At 43.8% G+C, this 17,583-nt stretch overlaps 1 protein-coding gene across 3 annotated transcripts in view; it reads right to left on the minus strand.

The window, feature by feature from the left end:
• The window catches only part of LOC119433741 (zinc transporter 7), a 45,102-nt gene extending 27,682 nt beyond the window's left edge, over nucleotides 1-17,420 (minus strand). For all 3 annotated transcript variants that reach the window (XR_007464409.1, XR_007464410.1, XM_037701002.2), the window contains exons 1-6: nucleotides 17,156-17,420; nucleotides 13,018-13,119; nucleotides 5,968-6,081; nucleotides 4,828-4,915; nucleotides 2,106-2,220; nucleotides 764-895 (exon numbers count right to left, since the gene is read on the minus strand). Coding sequence is in view for 1 of the 3 variants with exons in the window: in XM_037701002.2 (XP_037556930.1) it covers nucleotides 764-895; nucleotides 2,106-2,220; nucleotides 4,828-4,915; nucleotides 5,968-6,081; nucleotides 13,018-13,119; nucleotides 17,156-17,238 (634 nt within the window). In the remaining 2 variants the exon portion in view is untranslated. The remainder of the gene's footprint in view (nucleotides 1-763; nucleotides 896-2,105; nucleotides 2,221-4,827; nucleotides 4,916-5,967; nucleotides 6,082-13,017; nucleotides 13,120-17,155) is intronic.
• Between the last annotated feature and the right edge of the window lie 163 nt (nucleotides 17,421-17,583).

The following is a 17,583-nucleotide window of genomic DNA, read 5'->3' on the forward strand; positions in this document are numbered from 1 at the left end:
CGGAACATCTATGAGCCAAAACCAATTTTAGGGTCGCAACGCGTCATAGACACCATCTTTAGATAGCAAACACGGATCTCAAGGGCCATACTTTTGCTGACGGAAACCGAAAATACGTAATAACTGTCGCCCCCGGCACTTTGGGCGGCCAATGCCATCGTCAAGCAACCAAGCCAAGCAACATGAAAAGTCAAAATGGCCGCTCAGGCCGGCGCGGTGTGGCAGTTCGCAACGTATGATGCGGGAACGGTCCCACAGTTGCGACGTAACAGCGGGGTTACCAATTCATTGGGTTCTATGGGAGCTGTGCTGGGATCGGCCGAAAACGACGTAACAGCCGGGAAAACGCAGCACCCGGGAACGTAACAGCGGGGTTCTACTGTACTTGCTAAATACATGTCTTCCAGTTTGCAAACATTGTATAAGCATAAGAAAGCAAATCAATTTAAATAATGGCTAAATGCGCAATCTAATTATCATAAAGATCAGCACGACTAGTAGAATAAAGTTATGCTACATAGAAGACCATGCTTTTGCTGACTGCATATGCGGAGGCAATTTGCGAGCCAGAAACACGTCACAGACACCATGTTTTAGACACCACCGATAATGCTTAATAAGACTGTCCATTTCTTGGGCTGTATTGGTCGATCGAGTCTTAGGCATATCAGTGCAGTGAGTCAACTGAATGTGCACTTGCACTAACAAGTCTATGTTGTACGCATCACAGTGTCTATGCCACTACTGGAAGTTCTCCACTCACCAAATCCGTGTGAATGCCCATGCCCGTTTCCATGTGAGTGAGCGTCACCATGTGCTTGGTTGTGGCTGTGTCCATGGCTGTGGCTATGGCTATGGCTGGGCCCATGGCTGTGGGAATGCCCATGACCCTCACCTGCAATAAAGAGGTAAATTATTTAAAATTCAAAAATCACCCAATTGCAGGCATTCGTGCAGACTGTTCACTTGTTCTCTGTAAACATCTGCACAGAAAAGAATCTTTCTTGCTCGGATATCTAAGAATACGGCCATGTGCGAGCATGATATCTCACCAGGTGAAGCTTTCGAGGAAAGCAATGCAATTAATTGTACAACCATGCAATGAGAAACAACATTACTGCCCTCTCAACAGTTCACAGCATTGTTAACTGCACACAAGAGAGACACTAAATATATCAAATGGCAGCTTCAACAAATTTCACAGAGCAGAATGGTAAAACGGTAAGCGTAAAACATGTCTCCAAGATGGCTATTGTTATTACAAACCGACCAAAAACATCTAAAAAACAAGCCTGTAATTTTCTGTAGATAAACTACAAGAACTATTTCCCGAACGACATTTTTTTTTTTTTTTTGAAGAGTGGCAAAGCAAAGTTTCATATCTAGAAGTGTTTAATTTATGTTTACGCACAGCCTAGTGATGAAGACATTGCCATCCAGGGCTTCTATTCACAAAGCCTGCCTCATGCGAAAGCATTTACATATTAGAGAGTTTTAGCTTGTTCGTAAATACCCTTTATGGAATACCGGTTCATCAGAGCTGTGGACAGCAGTATTGACGCTCATAGTGACTTCTTGTGAGTGACACTATGTCCAACACGTTTGAAACTGTGTTATGTCAGTGTTCTTGTCGAATAAAATTTTTAAAGAGAATGAATGTCAACAGTTAGGTCACTACTGAGGCTTTACATCAGCTGTTGAGCAAAACACAGTAAGTCACTGCACTAACAGCTCTGGTCCTCTCTGGTTAAAGACTGCACCACAAGATGGCACCACTCACGTGGTGGCTCGCATAAATGTATCTGGTAACTCAGCATTTCACAAAGGGTAATACATTTACACACAAGGTAAAACACTCTATTGGCTGGCGTTCGGGCATCTGTTACTTATGACGGGGACTGACGTGCTGATGAGACAATCGTGAAGGACCTTTATAAGACATGTTATTTGCAAGCACGTAGTAATTTGCCTCACTATAAACTAATCCAATCATCACCTCCCGACCATCGCCGCCTTCTTTTCGCTGAAATTTGTTCGTGGTGAAGGATGGATAACAGTCAGCGCGTAAAAGAATGTCGTAAATATACACGCACTGAAGCACTCACCCCCGTGGGCATGCCCATGCTGGAATGCAAAGATGCCGACCAGGTTGACCAGGAAACCCAGCACCGAAACAATGAAGAGGCGTTCGTGTTTCACCTCTGGTGGTTCAATGGCTCTCTGGAAAAAAAAAAAAAAGAACAGAGCACCATTTCACTTCACCGAACTTCTCTGCAAGCACTCAGCAGCACACTTTTGGCCGGCAACCTGTTGCATGAGCCCAAGTCGAATCACAAACATCTTTGGAAGAGATTTTCTCTTATCAATTTTCACAATACGGCAGATATAGGGCGCGATCGGAGATCTTTGTTCGTTTTACGTTCTGTTCAGTTGCTCCGACGTCACAAAGTGGCAGTATGCAAAACGTTTTGAGAACGGGAGGGAGAGCAGCCAATCGGCAAGCGGTAAACTATTCTGTAGCCGCAGTTGCCATTTGGATCCAATCCAATCCATGAGACATGCCATGCGAAGGCAGTCTCGTAGCAAGCGGATGACCGCTCGAACTTCACATCTCTCGTCACATTCTGCTCCTAGCAGACGACGTGTTCATAATCAAAATGATTGACAGGAGCGTGTCGTCATTTTGATGTCACCAAAACAACGAACTCCCCGGACGTTTGCCGTTTGGGGAGTTCGCCGCTTGCCGATTGGCTGCTCTCTCCCTCCCATTGTCACAAATTTTGCATACTGCCACTTCGTGACGTTGCAGCAACTGAACAGAACACGAAACGAACAAAGATCTCCGATTGCGCCCATAATGTCCAAGCAGGAGAGGGCTACAAGATGAGAACATATAAACAAAAAGGGAATACACAAAAAGTATACAAAGGGCACAAAATATAACAAGATAGTCGACGAGCATACATCAAAAGGGCAGTTGCTATCAACGACAACTTTCAGGCAATGGGTGCCAATCGGTGACTGTTTTCGAAAAAAAAAAAATGAATACTACTTGAAGGCAATGGGTTAATGGAAATATTGGTTTTGTGTAATGGCTCAGTTCATGCCGGGAAACTACACATGTGTACTTAACTATGTAGTTGCATAGTTGTATTTCAAGCTTTCTCAAGTAAAGTTGTAAACAAAAACTTCTCGTGTGAATTCACTATCTCTTAGATCACGGCTGTGCCACTTTGAACTGCCATGTGCAGCAGAGCAGCAGCTACAATGAGAAAGACAATTGTAGTGCTGAAAGTTGGATGGGTTGGTTACTGATACTATGAATAATCAATCAATCGGCTTTATATTGACCAGTAGACAGACAAAGAACTTTAATGAAGGTCCTGAAAAGCTCCATTGCACCCTCTCAGGGAGGCGACGAAGTCGAAAAAAAAAAAAAAAAGTGAGGACCAGAAAAAAAAAAACACACAAATGTACTTTTGAGACAAACGTACTTTGGCCTAACGAAGCTCTGGTCTCCCATGTTAATGGGTTAACCTTGTAATGCTCGATGTGATTAGCAGTGGTAGAACAAGGAATGTCACTGAAGCCAATGTTTCAACAACAAACTTGTTTTCCTAGGGGCAGCAACTGACAAAGACAAGTCAAAACGTTAGCTCCAGCGACATTCCTTGTTTTACCACTGTTAATCATTCAAGCCTTCACCTTCCTGTGAACCAGTCTCCTGTTTGCAATGCTCAACACATCACATATGCTATGCTGTTTGATACCTCAAAATTCTGATTTAAGCATAGCCTATAGCAGGGTTCTTTATAAGTGGGACTGAGTTTTCAGTCGTGGATAGTTCTTAGTTAATTAGTTACTATACAAATTAACTATTAGCACAACTACACTGATCTTTTTTGTACAAATGTACGATTCATGGCCAGATATAAATGTAAACAAGTTGATCTAATTTTCTTTCACGTCGAACTGTGTTTAGGGATTACGGATTTAACATCGCCACAGGAAACAAGACCTAAAACGTGAAGTGCCCAGGACAGGTTCAGAGCATCGACTAACCTTACTACAAGGTACACACTCACATCCGTGTCAAGAGTTTCAGAACACTTCACTTGTGATCACACAAGTGCACACTACACATGCATCCTCTTACTCAAGTAATCACTAAATTTTTTTGCAGATCCCCGCAGAAGGGGCACATGGGGTGCAGAAGAAATAAAGAAGGGTGCCCCCTACGAGATTAGCTTTAGTGCGATAATACTACTTAGGATATTGACAACAGAACCCAGCTTTGCAGTACCAGTGACATTAAGTTAAAAGACATAAGCTTGCACAATGATTTTTTATCCCCCGCCATTAGTATTTGGAACCAGCTACAAACATGCACTGAGGAAACATTTAGGCAACTCCTACGCAGACATCTGAAGCAAATACACAGGCTGTTGTCATAGGTAGCTAGTTTAGTGGTGTGGCCAATGGATGGGCTATTAAATTAAATGAAATTGTGGGGCTTTACATGCCAAAACCAAGATATGATTATGAAGCACACCGTTATGAGGGACTCCAGGAATAATAATGACTACCTGTGATTTGACCACCCAATGAATGGGCAGCCTATGGACACGTGAGGATTTGTAAAGACCCGTAAATCAGGATTTGTGCAGATCTGCAAAAGCCATTGTTGCCAAGAGGCACGAAAGGTTGATGCTATTCATTCCGCATTGCAAAAATCAACTACCCCTGGAGAGCACAGGCCATCACAGGGAGTGTGCAGCACTAAGTTCACTGGCATCATCACGGATAGGCCACTGAAGGCAGTCTCACCTCAACGGCCTCGGAGAAGATGAAGAATGCGATAAAGAGGAGGAAAAGGCCGTTGACAAAACCCGCAAGAACTTCTGCCCGCACGTACCTGCAGAAAAGAAGACACACACAGGCCCACGGCTGTCTCACAAGGACGTGTAAACTACAAGCCAGCCACGGGCAAGGGTAAAGGTTGAAGGTACACTGCTATTAAAGCAGTAAAATTCTCAGGAATAAGCAGTGTTGAAGTGTGAAAGGAAGACGAGGACAACCAGGACAGACACGGAATGGCACTATTCATGTCTGTCCCGATCATCCATGTCTTCATTTTGCACTTCAATGTTACTTCTTATGAAATACCGACTACTGTATTGCAGAGTGAAGACTTCTTGCTACACAAAGGCTCTGGACAAAAAAAAAAAAAAAAAAAAAAAAAAAAAAACTGCTTGCAGAAAAACTGGCAAGTGACTGTAGAAGTGGGGTTATTTATATGAAATACTTTCTTGAGCACGTTTGCATCACTTAAACGTAGTGTCATACTGCAGTATCTTACCTCAACTTCTATCTGACATATTTAAATTGACTTTTAGCAAGACACTACAGTCAGCAAAAAGTCAAGACTGCGGGAAACACTCTTTCCAAGAAAGTGTGACGTGCCTGCCAATCGTATTTCTGTGCTTCAAGAAATAACTCCTTTGTAAATGTCATTGGCATGAAGAGGAAGTGCCCCAGCTATTCAGTAACAAGTGAGGACAGCACAGTCGCACACCACAGGCACAAATAGCCAAAATACTAGCCAGTAGTAGAGACAAAGACAACAGTTGATAATCCAAACGCATAGTTTGAAAAGGAATTAGGAGAGAGATACTCCCGATAAGTTGCTGTTCGAAGCATAGATCTTCTTAAAAAATTGCTAGAAGGAAACCTGTTGCTAGTGTCTGCAGAAGCTGCAAGCATGGCAGTTCGGCCACCATGGGAATCATGGGGATCTTTCCAGTACTCACTGTATTTTACGGTATTGCTTATTGTCAGCAGAAGGAAGGTAGTGCAAAGGGATGGCATGTAGGGTAATAGAACGAATGCCACTTCCATTGCAGGCGCTCCTTCAAGTTGCCTCTGCATGGTGATGGGTATCCAAATATGGCCAGTGGGAACACTCACCCATAGGAGAACCTTTCATTTGCACGCCACTTTGTGATGACTGAAGCTGCCAGGCCTGCGAGCAATGCCGTGCAATCGAAGAACATGTGGAATGAATCTGAGATCAGGCCCAGGCTGAAAAAAAAAAGGAGAAAACAACATGGCGTGCATCACTTCACGATCATCAAGCAACAAAGGCATCAATGTGTACGCAGAAACAGTGACTTCTTACTGACTACCAAGTGCATTCCGATGGCACGGCCACATTCTGATGCAAGACCCACATTCTGTATGAGCTGCCTTTGCGCTGTGGTCAGTTCTGCATCGGCTCAACTCGGGCATTAAAGGGGTGCAGCGACACAAATCATGCACATTGTTTTTATTCTACGTTTGCTTACTATACAACCTGACAATGCTTCAGCAGCAGCGAAAACACGAAGATCAGAGTATGTACTTTATATTTTATTTGGCTCCAGGAATCAGTTTCTGTGCCGACCGCAGCGTCCCATACCAACAATTTTTACCAGTCGATGTGAGGCATAGCTTCTGCTGTTCGTTTCGATTGGATGGACATGAAGATCATACTGTACATGTTCATACTGTATAGATCATACCATATTGCACAGGCCAACTGCAGCGAAATTTCACTTTGGCTTAATTGGAAATTATTGAGTAGTAGTATATACTACTAAAGCAACGTTCATAAAGCCACAGGGCTTGAAATCGTTTAATTTTCCAATTAGCATTCTTTAAACAGCACATAATTAGATGTGTGCAGTTGGTGCATTGCAGATATGATGCGAGTTCTAGCACGTTGCTTCCCGAGATTTTTCAGCGCGCCGCGGGCAACAGCCTATCTCGAAGGCCGTGCAGAGGAGTCGTGCATTTTGAGTCGTACATCACTTCTGACAAGTGATAATGGCGGCTCTCTTCTTCTTTTTTTTTTTAATGCTGGTATCAAAAACGTTTACATCTGGAAGGCTTTTGAGATGCATTCACTTACATTTTAAATGTAAGAGTTTGCACAGAAGCTACTCTATAGCTGCATTTACATGAATACGATAGCAGTGTATCATTTTAATTTACCGTATCGCATATACCCATACGCCACCATTTACATTAATGCAGATTTTTCTGTGTAGCCAACTAATGCCACCTAGTGTCATATTTGAAAGTTAGTGCTCTCACTTCCGATAAGCGTGCTTTCGCTATCGCATTGTGAAATACAGCGAAAGTAACTGCAGGGTGTCAGCTACATTCCGCCAGGTTCTCATTTGTTTGTGTGGACAAATTTACGCAACATTTATTTCATAGAAGACGTGCTGTATTGTATCAGGATATTAAATTTCCTGCCTGTTGCCAGGTCCAGTGGCAGCTAAGCACGGCCATCTCGGCTTCCATCTTCTCAAAGTGGACTTGACTATATTAACGGTGCGAATCAAGTAACTGACCGATGTTAATATTTATTATTGACAAAGAAGACACAGCTTAAACGTGCGTAACGTACTCATGAATGAAACAGGCCACCGTTTTTGTCACCACCTGTTGGTTGGCCGGATGTCGTCCAGCACTGAATACGTTCCCATAATTCCTGATATGATGCACTTCTGATTACATGGACCGCTGAAATGCACATTTCCTTTCTCAAACTATGCCTGTTTTTTCACATTTGGTGCGATACGCGTTCCTAGCGAATTGCCTCGTTTACATTGAAAGTTAATGCGATACGCTTCTGTCGCAATCATGTAAATGTGGCAAAAAACTTATTTTATGATTTTTAAAACTGCATAGAATTCACAACTTTGTGAAGTGCGAGGTGCAACCCAAAAGTTCGGGGAATTGAGACAGTGCGCGCGAACTGGGTGTAGTACACCTTTCCGTCACTAGGCATGGCAGGCAGTATTACGCCTTGCATATGATCATGCGTGCCGAAAGTCGTGCAGTTACGAGGAGGACACTGTTTTAGTTTAGTGTGGTTTTTGAAGATTATGTTTTGTTGATTCGGCATTTTTCTTTTCAAACAATATGATCGATTTTAACAGTAAGGATTCTGCATCAAATTTTTTTTCAGACTAACAAAATTGTTGCAGCAACCCATCGCATGCTACAGGAGCTTTCAGAGGTAATGTCATTAGCAAAGCAAGATGCTTTTGTGGTACAGACACTTCAACATGAACAACACCGGGAACAATAGCAGAAGTTCGAGAGGCTATCTTTGCAGATCACAGGTGAACTGTCTGCGATGTTGTGAGACAGCCATACGTGACAGCTCAGTGCATTTTGTTGGACGTTTTGAACACGAGATGCATTTCTGCCAAATTAGTACCAATACTGCTCAGTGACGAACAGAGGTTCGATCGTGTTTATGTCTGTACAAAACTCAGGCAACAAGTCAAAGACATTTCCACCTTTATCCCCAATATCATACCTGGTGATGAATTATGGTTTTACTGTTCTTATCGAGAAATGAAGCAGCCGTCGTCGCAGTGGAAGTCACCAAATTCACTGTGCCCGAATAAGGTGTGTCAAGTTCGCAGTCATATCAAGTCCACGTAGACTGTTTTATTCGACATTCACGCGATTGTCCAACAGAAATTTGTAGCTGCTGAACAAACCACCAAGCAAGATTTAAAGTGGGGTTCTGAAGCACCTGAGGGAGAGCATTCAGTGCCAACGTCCAGACAAGACGAAGAACAACTGGCTTCTTCACCATAACAATGTACCTGCTCACACATCACACATTGTTTGACAGTTCCTGACTGATTCACCTGACCTTGCCCCTTGTGACTTTTTCCCAAAACTGAAATTGAGGCTGAAAGGGCATCCGGTTTAAAACAAATGAAGAGAACCAGTTGGAATTGCAGTAAATCCTTGCATGCACTCAGACTTGGGGATTTCCACAGATGCACATAATTATGGAAGAAGTGCTGGGACTGGCATATACATCCTCAAGGTGACTACACTACAAAGGAGACAGTGAAAACTAGGAGTTACGGATGGCATCTTCAATTTTACGATCGAATGCCCTAACCTTTTGGGTAATTAAAACCTTTACAATTTGGTACTAGGTTCGCTGTTTCACAGTTTACACCAAAGGCAATTTTCACTTCACGCCGTGTTGCACCCCAGTGCCGATTCTGTTTCTCCCAATAGCGTTTCTTTGATGGGACAGCGCACAGCAGCTCACTTATTTGCAGGATCTTGCATTCCAATTCTGTCATATAAGAAAAAACTAATTGAAGAGTTTTAACGTGCCCGTAAGCATATTACAGCTGTTTACCGGTACACTGGAAACAGGTGTGCCCAACAGCACTGGTGGCGCCTTTCGTGACATTGATGTCAACTACAGCACGTGGAAATATAATTTCAACGGCCACAATTATACATATCCCATTTTCTACCCATCTAGTAGTGCAAAGGTGTTGGCAGTGTAGAGATGCTCGATTTTCATGTGTCCCCTGATATTGTTTTTCCCGTCCCGCATGGCTCGAGTCTTCTGTAATCCGGCTTCGCCGTGTGGCTTTGTGCCGGTGGCGGTTGGGGGTGGTTGCAGATTAGTACGAGAGTTGCTTGCTAACACCACCTAATGGCGGGGTCACTCGGGCACAAGGAGGAGAAGGCTGTTCCTCTTGGGCTGGCGATCGGCGAGCGGCGCAGACATAATGTGCGTGCGCAGACATGCTCCCTGAGAGACCGTCTCGCAAGGCTTCGAAGTGGGGCACCGGAATGGATAAACAGACAATCATCATTCGCATGTGCCACCGTTGGCGTGACCGTACACGCAACGACTAGGCATTGGTAACCAGGATGGGGCAAACAAATTCGCTCACCATCCAATCGTAATGAGTCGGACCTCTTCGATTTGTCGCGTGCCCATCGGTGTAGCAATTCGGCTGGCAAGCATAAGCGTATGTAAGGTGCAATAATTGCCCCTTTGATCGTTTGCACTATTGTGTTGTCGTTCCTTTGTACTATAAGAACACGTGTGAGACCCCACAGCAGCAACAATCATTAGCATATCTTAGTATGTATTTTTCTTTCTGTTCTTTTCCCCTTCTGTGAGAACAATTACACAGCCTAAACATTCCTCACGTGTTGTGGTTGAAGAAATCCTCACAAGGTGTCGCTACCAGCACTATGCCGATGTGCAGTGTATGTGGCAACTGTAAACATGGCAATGTTATCTGTCAAAAAGCACAGCTGCAGCTTGTCCCAGGAAGGCCACAATGGGACGACAGCTTTCGCTACTGCTGAATCTGCATTTTGATTGGAAACACTATAAATCCTCACTGGGTAGTGAATTGCGAAAGAGTATGCCTTTATTCTGAATTTTTAAGCTGAATAATTTTCACTTGCTCACGTCAATTGTTGTAATTCTTTTTGCATTCACCTCCGGTTATATACAAGGAACGCGTTGTGACGCAGAACTTAGCAGGTAAAATATATTAGCAGGGCCCTTTTAAGAATCACTTTCAATAACAAGCGAACTTGCTTGAATAAAAAGCGGGAGGCAGCATGGCAGTGCACTGTGCCTTGTGCAGGGTTCCAACCGTTATTCATCGATAATGCAAGTTCTCAGCACATACAGCAATCAGCAAGTTCAAGATCAAAGAGGCTGTTGTTATTGATCAGAAAAGTACTTTATGCATCAGCATACTGTCACTGACATTGTATAAGCAAAAAAAAAAAAAAAAAAAAAGGGAATGAAGACATAGCCGCTTCGTGTGAACAATAGTAAGCATTGTGAGGAAACAGCTGTATTTGCCGAGATCTTTTTTTTTGTGTGTGTGATTCCTCTTGCTGTCTTTGTTCTGCCGCATTTTATTTATCATTAGAATAAACGACGTGAAAACTTGGCAAGGAAAATTAAACTGGAAAGCGATGAGCAATTCCCTGTCCTTGTGAAGTTTTCGAGATGTGCATCCAAATAAGACCGAGTGCCAAATAGCACCAAATTTCATATGCAGCCGTTTCCTATTGTGCAGCTGCTGTAATTGCTCCTTAGAGCAGGGGAGTGGTCCATTCCCGAGACCTTTAGCGTGGGCTACCCAAGGAGGCTAGAACAATTAGTTCTGAGCATGCGCTGGCTAGAGGGCAGGGCTTCACCACTAATTGAGACATTCATGTGCTTTGCACAGCTCCCCCTTCCTCTTAGTTGTGCTCAAAGACAAAGGGGGCCAGGATACATGCAAGGCAGCAGGAATGAATCTCTATCAGCGCATGTCCTGGCAAGACAATGCAATTGCTCATCACCCGACAAAAAACAGCGTGCTCCTGCATGCTGTGATCGGGTATAATTATCAGAAAGACGGAGCTGCATGAGTGCCATGGCTAGCTTGGCTATGAGCAGAAGTGCCCAAGCCCTGTCCACCTATCAGTGTATGCACAGAAGCAACTATGTCTTTCCAGCTTGCTGCGGTAGATGGTGCCGAGAGGCGTGGAAGTGGACAGCTTCGTGCTCTCAACAGCCGTGATGGGGGCTGTGCAGTGTGATCCACAGTTAATGGGGAGCACATGAATGCAGAGCACATTCGAATTTTTCCCTCTTGCAAATTCGCAACAGGCTGGTCTTGCAACAGATGACTTGTGGTCCATGATGCTGGAACACGACTGTTTGAACGCACCATCATTTGCGAGACTACACGTAAATGATTAGGCATTGGTGTTAAGCATGGGGTGAACATATTCGCTTGATATCCTGTTATGGTGAGTCAGACTTACTCGATTCATCAGAGCCCATCGGCATTTTCTACTGGTAGTAATTCGGCTAGCTGGCACTGGTGTATGAAAGGTGCAATAAACGCCCTTGGGACTCTTCGCACTACACTGCGTTGTTGTCCCTTTGTCCCAAGAACATGTTTGAGATCCCCACACAAGACACCAGCAGGTTTTCACTACTTGCATGCAGCTAAGCAAGAGAAAGTGCCAACAGTTATAACTGATGCGAGTTCACATTCTCCAATGACTGTGCACTTGCGTAATTGTGCTTGTGGCACTGATGGTGCTCATATGACTGTTCCCTTCACAATCTGCCTGCAGGCTCTGAAGGGGTACAGCCACATATTTTTGAATTTGTGAAAACTCTGATACACGCTTATCACATATAAAAAGTCGACACAACATACATCCCACTGACAGCTGGGGAACTGATCACAGGTGACACGTTGGAGGACAGCAAACTACCCTGCGCAAGCCGATCCGGCATGCAGCCATGCTAGAAGAGTCATTCTCATAACCCAATAAACTGTTTAGGTCAGTTGACCCTTTATGTGTGGTCCGTCACTTGACCCCGACAGCAAGTATGAAGCCTGGGAAATACCTATAGGATATTTTAACCTGAAAATAAAGTTATTTAAAGAGTCGGACCTGGCATCACTGACACTATGATGCACAAAGCAAAATTTCCCGACATCATGTAGCAATAAGGCCATGAGTGATGACGTTGCTCATAAAAAAGCTAGAGTTCTGCACGCATTTCTTCTAGTAGCACTGGGGTGTGGCAGCAATTAGTCAGTGTATGGTGGCATCGTGATGTAGTATCCTCCTCCTGGCAACTGAGACAGACACCAGTGCTTAGAAACAAGCATAGTAGCAAATTATTTAGAGCCATTATATTTTTTTCTTAAATTTAGAGGGCTTGGTCTTTCATCTAATGCAAAAAAATGGAATGTCAAAAAAAGTCATGACAGTACTGCTCTAAGCAAATCTGGAAACCGAATGACATACCAACACTGCAGTAGAGGTAAGAGATTTCAATGTCGCAAACCAACACATGGGCCATGAGAGATGCTGTACTGAGCATTACATTGATTTTAACTACCTCGGGTTCTTTAATGTACGAGCAAGGCATGGCATGTGAGCGTTTTGTGCATTTTGCCACCGTTAGAATATTGCCACTGCAGCATGGAATCGAACTCAGAACTTCAAGTTCAGCAGCAAAATATCACAGCTGCCGAGCCACCAAGGTTAAACCACATAGGTTGAACCACCTTCTATTCTATTCAGTATATTCAGTAGTATAGTAAGTAACAGACAGGTCAGTAGCTATTGGTGAGTAAGTGATGGACTCACCTGTTGGTCCATACTCCGTACAAGAGCTCGACAAATGCAAAGGACAAGTTGAGAATGAGGAACAGGAAGAGATTCCGTGATGCCGTGTCTGAGAAGATTAGCCTGCGAAGAGAACCCACACCATGAGAATATATGTGGCAGACAGGCCTGTTTGTGCCAGGTCGAAACTGCTAGGCTTGAAACGAGCACTACAGATCTCATCCTTGGCAGATTTTACTTTCAAGGCATCAACAGCTACCACTAAATATTTAGTTAACCCCACAAAGCCCAAACACAGTTCCAGATGTACGAAAATGAGGCCAACCTGATCGCTTTTATTTCTAGATATTGAGATTATTCTAAACTTAATTAGTATAGTAATTTGTTTTAATTGGTTTGCTGAGCAATTCGCAACTAAAACTTTGCTACAGCATATTAAGAAATGCTACTATGGTTTCTCTCTCACGCTGAAATTAGCACTACGAGGTATGAAACTCCACCTATGAAAAGTTATAAGTTTGGCACTGTGGCGTTAAAGGCCAACTGCAACACGGTGTCAGTTTGGCTAAACTGGTTAAATTGAGTAGTATATATAGTATTAAAGCAATCTTGGCAAATCTACGGAGCTGGCTTATCAACAGCTTTAAACAGCCCTTTATCAGACAATGCATGCACACGGCAGTTACCGGATGTGGTGTGAAATCCAATCTGAAATTTTGAGCAAGTCACGGCCATCGTCTAGTCCAGGAGTTCATGCTGAGGATCTCTGCTCTTCCTCAACCCTCTGCATCGCAAGACATTTCCGGCGAGCAGAAAGGGTGATCCTTTTTTTCAGTTTCAGTGTCAAAAGCATATTTTTCTGTGGCCTTTTTGCAATGCATCCACTGCATTTTAAATGTAAAATTTTGCACAGACACTCTACGCTACATAGGCTTTTTTTACAACTCCAAAATTTGTTTGCTGTTGGCCTTTAAAGAGACACTAAAGAAGAATATTAGGTTATACTGCATTGGCAAATTATACTTACATGAATACAAGAAAGTTAATCTGACCATGAGTGGTGCCTTTCTAAGCCTTAAATAGCAAAAAAAAAAAAAAAAAAATTTTTTTTGCAGTTCCTGTAATACTTTCTAGAGTAATGTTATGTCATCGTAGAGTGTCTGCTCTAGAATATGTAATAGTTCATTGATAAACACTGATTACACAGCATTCTTAAGGAATCAAAGGTTCAACCTAGAGAGTTTTGACAACCTTTTCTGGGCAAAAGTGATCAAATCATGTGAAAATAGTATTGAGATCTGTGATAACACACTAACATAGATGCACTGCTGTTTGGGCACACAATTCAAAAACGGAAAAAATTGTTTTTAACTGTTTTTGCTGGTAACCAACCTCTTTCCGTCAAATATGCGCAAATTGAGCGCTGAAAAAATGGTTCACCAGACAAAACCAACCTTGTGTCGCTCTTTCACACCCCTTTAACGTACCGAAACCTATCGTACATTACTTGCACATTGCCTACAACTATTTTCACAATTAACTTCGAAGCGCTTGCATAAAACACGCATCTCAGACATGAAGTGAAGTGCATGCAGAACTGTACGGAAGTGGTTTGATCCCATCCCCACCTTCAGTTTTTGACAAAATGCACACAATTTGATCCAAACCATCATTGGAGATGACAAAAAGCAATACCACACCATGACATAAAAAAGTGTCGTGTCTTTCTTCCCCATCTTCTGGCTGTAGCTGTTTTGCCATGAATTAGAATAACACGCCCAAGCCTCTACCCATGACATGAAAATTCAGGTTGCAACATCAACATGGCAACACGCTGCACGATGTTGCATCTTCATCTCTGTTTCATGTGCAGAAAAGCTGTTACCTTGTCCACATACATGGATGCGTTGCTTTTTTCAGCTTCTAACCGTGGAAAGTTTAAAGGAAAAAAAAAAAAAAAAAAAAACGGCTTATCACATCCATAACAAAATACTCGGTAATAAGGACAGACTGGAAAAGCTACGTCTTTCAGCTGTCTTGGGGCCTCGTGAGATTAAAAGCGAACTGTAACAAATTTTAGGCCCCACAAAAAAACTAATTTAGGTGCAGCTGCTGTGCAGAAATTGGGCTCCAATGTTACGAGACATTGTGTAGGCTTTCTTTATAAGAAAGAATGAATCTAATTGTGCGTCAGTCATCAGTTGCTTTTGTAGATATCGTACTTGCACCTTTGGATCTCTGATAGTTTGAGCGCAGTACACACTTTGCTGAGTACTCATTTTCTAGCCATGTTTTGGGGAATTGTGCACATTAGAAATCCAATAGCATGTGACCTATATAAAGTTCTGTCCGTCATTATATTTCATCAAATTGAAAGGCGGCGGTGAGTCTTTTTATTCTGTGTCTTTCGTTCATTCTGCCTAAATTTTGGTGCTGTTACCTTAAATTGAATTGTTCGATGGCAAATAGTCTGTCATTTCACAAGATATGTCTCGACGACAGCTGGATAGATGGATGAGGCTGAACCCTTTAAATCGGGCGGTGGCATAGACCACCTAGCCGTGACTATCAACATATTTTGTACTTTGTGGTGGGTGAAATTTCACCCCTGCCTTGATTTTAACCACCAATCAGATAACCTCCATTTGGTTATTTCTACCCGCTTAAAGTCTATTTTGCCTCCACTGTCCCTAAACCCCAATGCTTTGAAAAAATCAGCCCCGTTGCTTTGCACTGTAGGGTTAAGACCTTTACAGAAAAGTATGAGGTGTTCAGCCCCGTTTCCTCTTCTTCTCCACATGCACAGCACAACGTGTCTATACCTTGGTACTTGACTCGGTACATCTTAGTCCGCAATACTCCCGTCCTGGCTTCAAACAACAAAGAGCTTGCCCTAGAGTTATCATAGATATTTTCTTTGGCAATTTCTTGCTTGAAAGTTCTGTATGTTCTCAGTGCTAATTTCATCTGCATCCCTGTTTTCCATAGACCCCTCTGTTTCTTTAACCTTTTTCTTAACTGCTGTTTCCTGGTTTGCACCCCTCCTGCAGTCCAAATATTTGATTGACAATTTTCTGGTCAGCTTCCTCCGTTTTGTGTCAACATTTCTTATGTACAAATAACCGAAAACTCTCCTTGCCCACCGCTTTTCTGCCATTTCTCTCAATCGCTCCTCAAATTCTACCTTGCTGCTAGCTTCCCTGCCCTCGAATGACGTCCATCCCATGTCACCCTGTACCAGCTTGGCAGAGGGAATGGGCCCTCTACTGGAGCAAAAAGAACAAGCCGAACGGCGTGGTCATAGACTGAATTACTTGGACATCTGTACAAACGCACACATGAATTTTTTTTTTCCCCCTAATATGCGTGTGTGTCAGGAAACCCCAGGTTCTTAACATCGTTTTATTTTCCGATGCTGCAACTTTTGACATCCAGAAGCGATGTCTACCGAGATTGCGAGTCTCGTGTTGCAGCACATACACAAGGAGTGGTAGGGGCGGGCGGCGCACTCTGAGCACAATCTCGCGAGAGAGCATCCACCTCCCCAGAATTCATAACGACGATAAGCGCGACGTTCCTTGCGTGGAAGACGCAGAGACAACAAATCCCAAGAAGGATTAACTGTTGGGCTAGTTCGTCTCGCACACCTGAGAAGGGGAATTAGCGCAACAAAAGACACATACACTGGAAGCGGAGACCAAGACAAGCGCTACCTAATAGCGGGAAGGGTTCTTTTACCTTATCAATTAAACATTATCAACGGTATCAAACATTAGTAAGTTAGCGCTTGCCCTCGTCTTCCGTTCCAGTGTCTGCGTCTTTTGATGCGCTAATTCCCCTCATCAACAAATCCCAAGACCGCAAGGCCACTGGCGTGATTGAAGCGAGTCAGTTTCGCTCCCTTGGCCAAGGCAAGCCAGGAAGATGCAGAAACACGTTGCCATCTGACACCGGTTCAACCGGTGCGCTCTTCGAAAGAAGTCAGAAGCAGTAGAGCACCGGACCACTACCGTGGCGCGTGGTGGTTTCCGAGATGCCGGCGTGTCTCATCTGCGATCCCGAAGGCAAAGCGACACGGCAACCCGACCATATGCCCGCAACGTGCGACAGCACGCCGAGGAGCAAAAGCCACGTCGCCACCGAACACACACACACACACCTGAACCATCCCTGAAGCCGTTCCGTGAAACGTAGGCCGCGTCGCGCTCGGAACTCCTTGTCGTCGGCATGTAGAGGCAACATCGGGTCTGTCCGCTGGGCCTTCCGAGGGTCGCCGTCGCTGCCAGGTAGTACCTTTCCTCGGCCGACGTGTGCGGAGGGCCGAATTTCGTTTGCTGCCTCAGTGGTGGCTGAATGGGCGATCACAGGACATAGCGTCAAGCAACGGCTGCGGCCGTCTTTCGCTCCAGCTGAGTATGCGCGCCACGCAGTCGACGTCGTGTAGACAGTTTCGCTTTTGACGTTTCTGCGATGTCATAAGTGGTCATAAGTAATGCATGAATGTCATAACTAACTCGTTTAAATAAGTTACTTGTTGTGTTTGTGAATGGGTTCACGTAATTTTGTAAAAGATTGTACAACAATAAA

This window comes from Dermacentor silvarum, chromosome 11, assembly GCF_013339745.2.
Source record: "Dermacentor silvarum isolate Dsil-2018 chromosome 11, BIME_Dsil_1.4, whole genome shotgun sequence".
NCBI lineage: Eukaryota > Metazoa > Arthropoda > Arachnida > Ixodida > Ixodidae > Dermacentor > Dermacentor silvarum.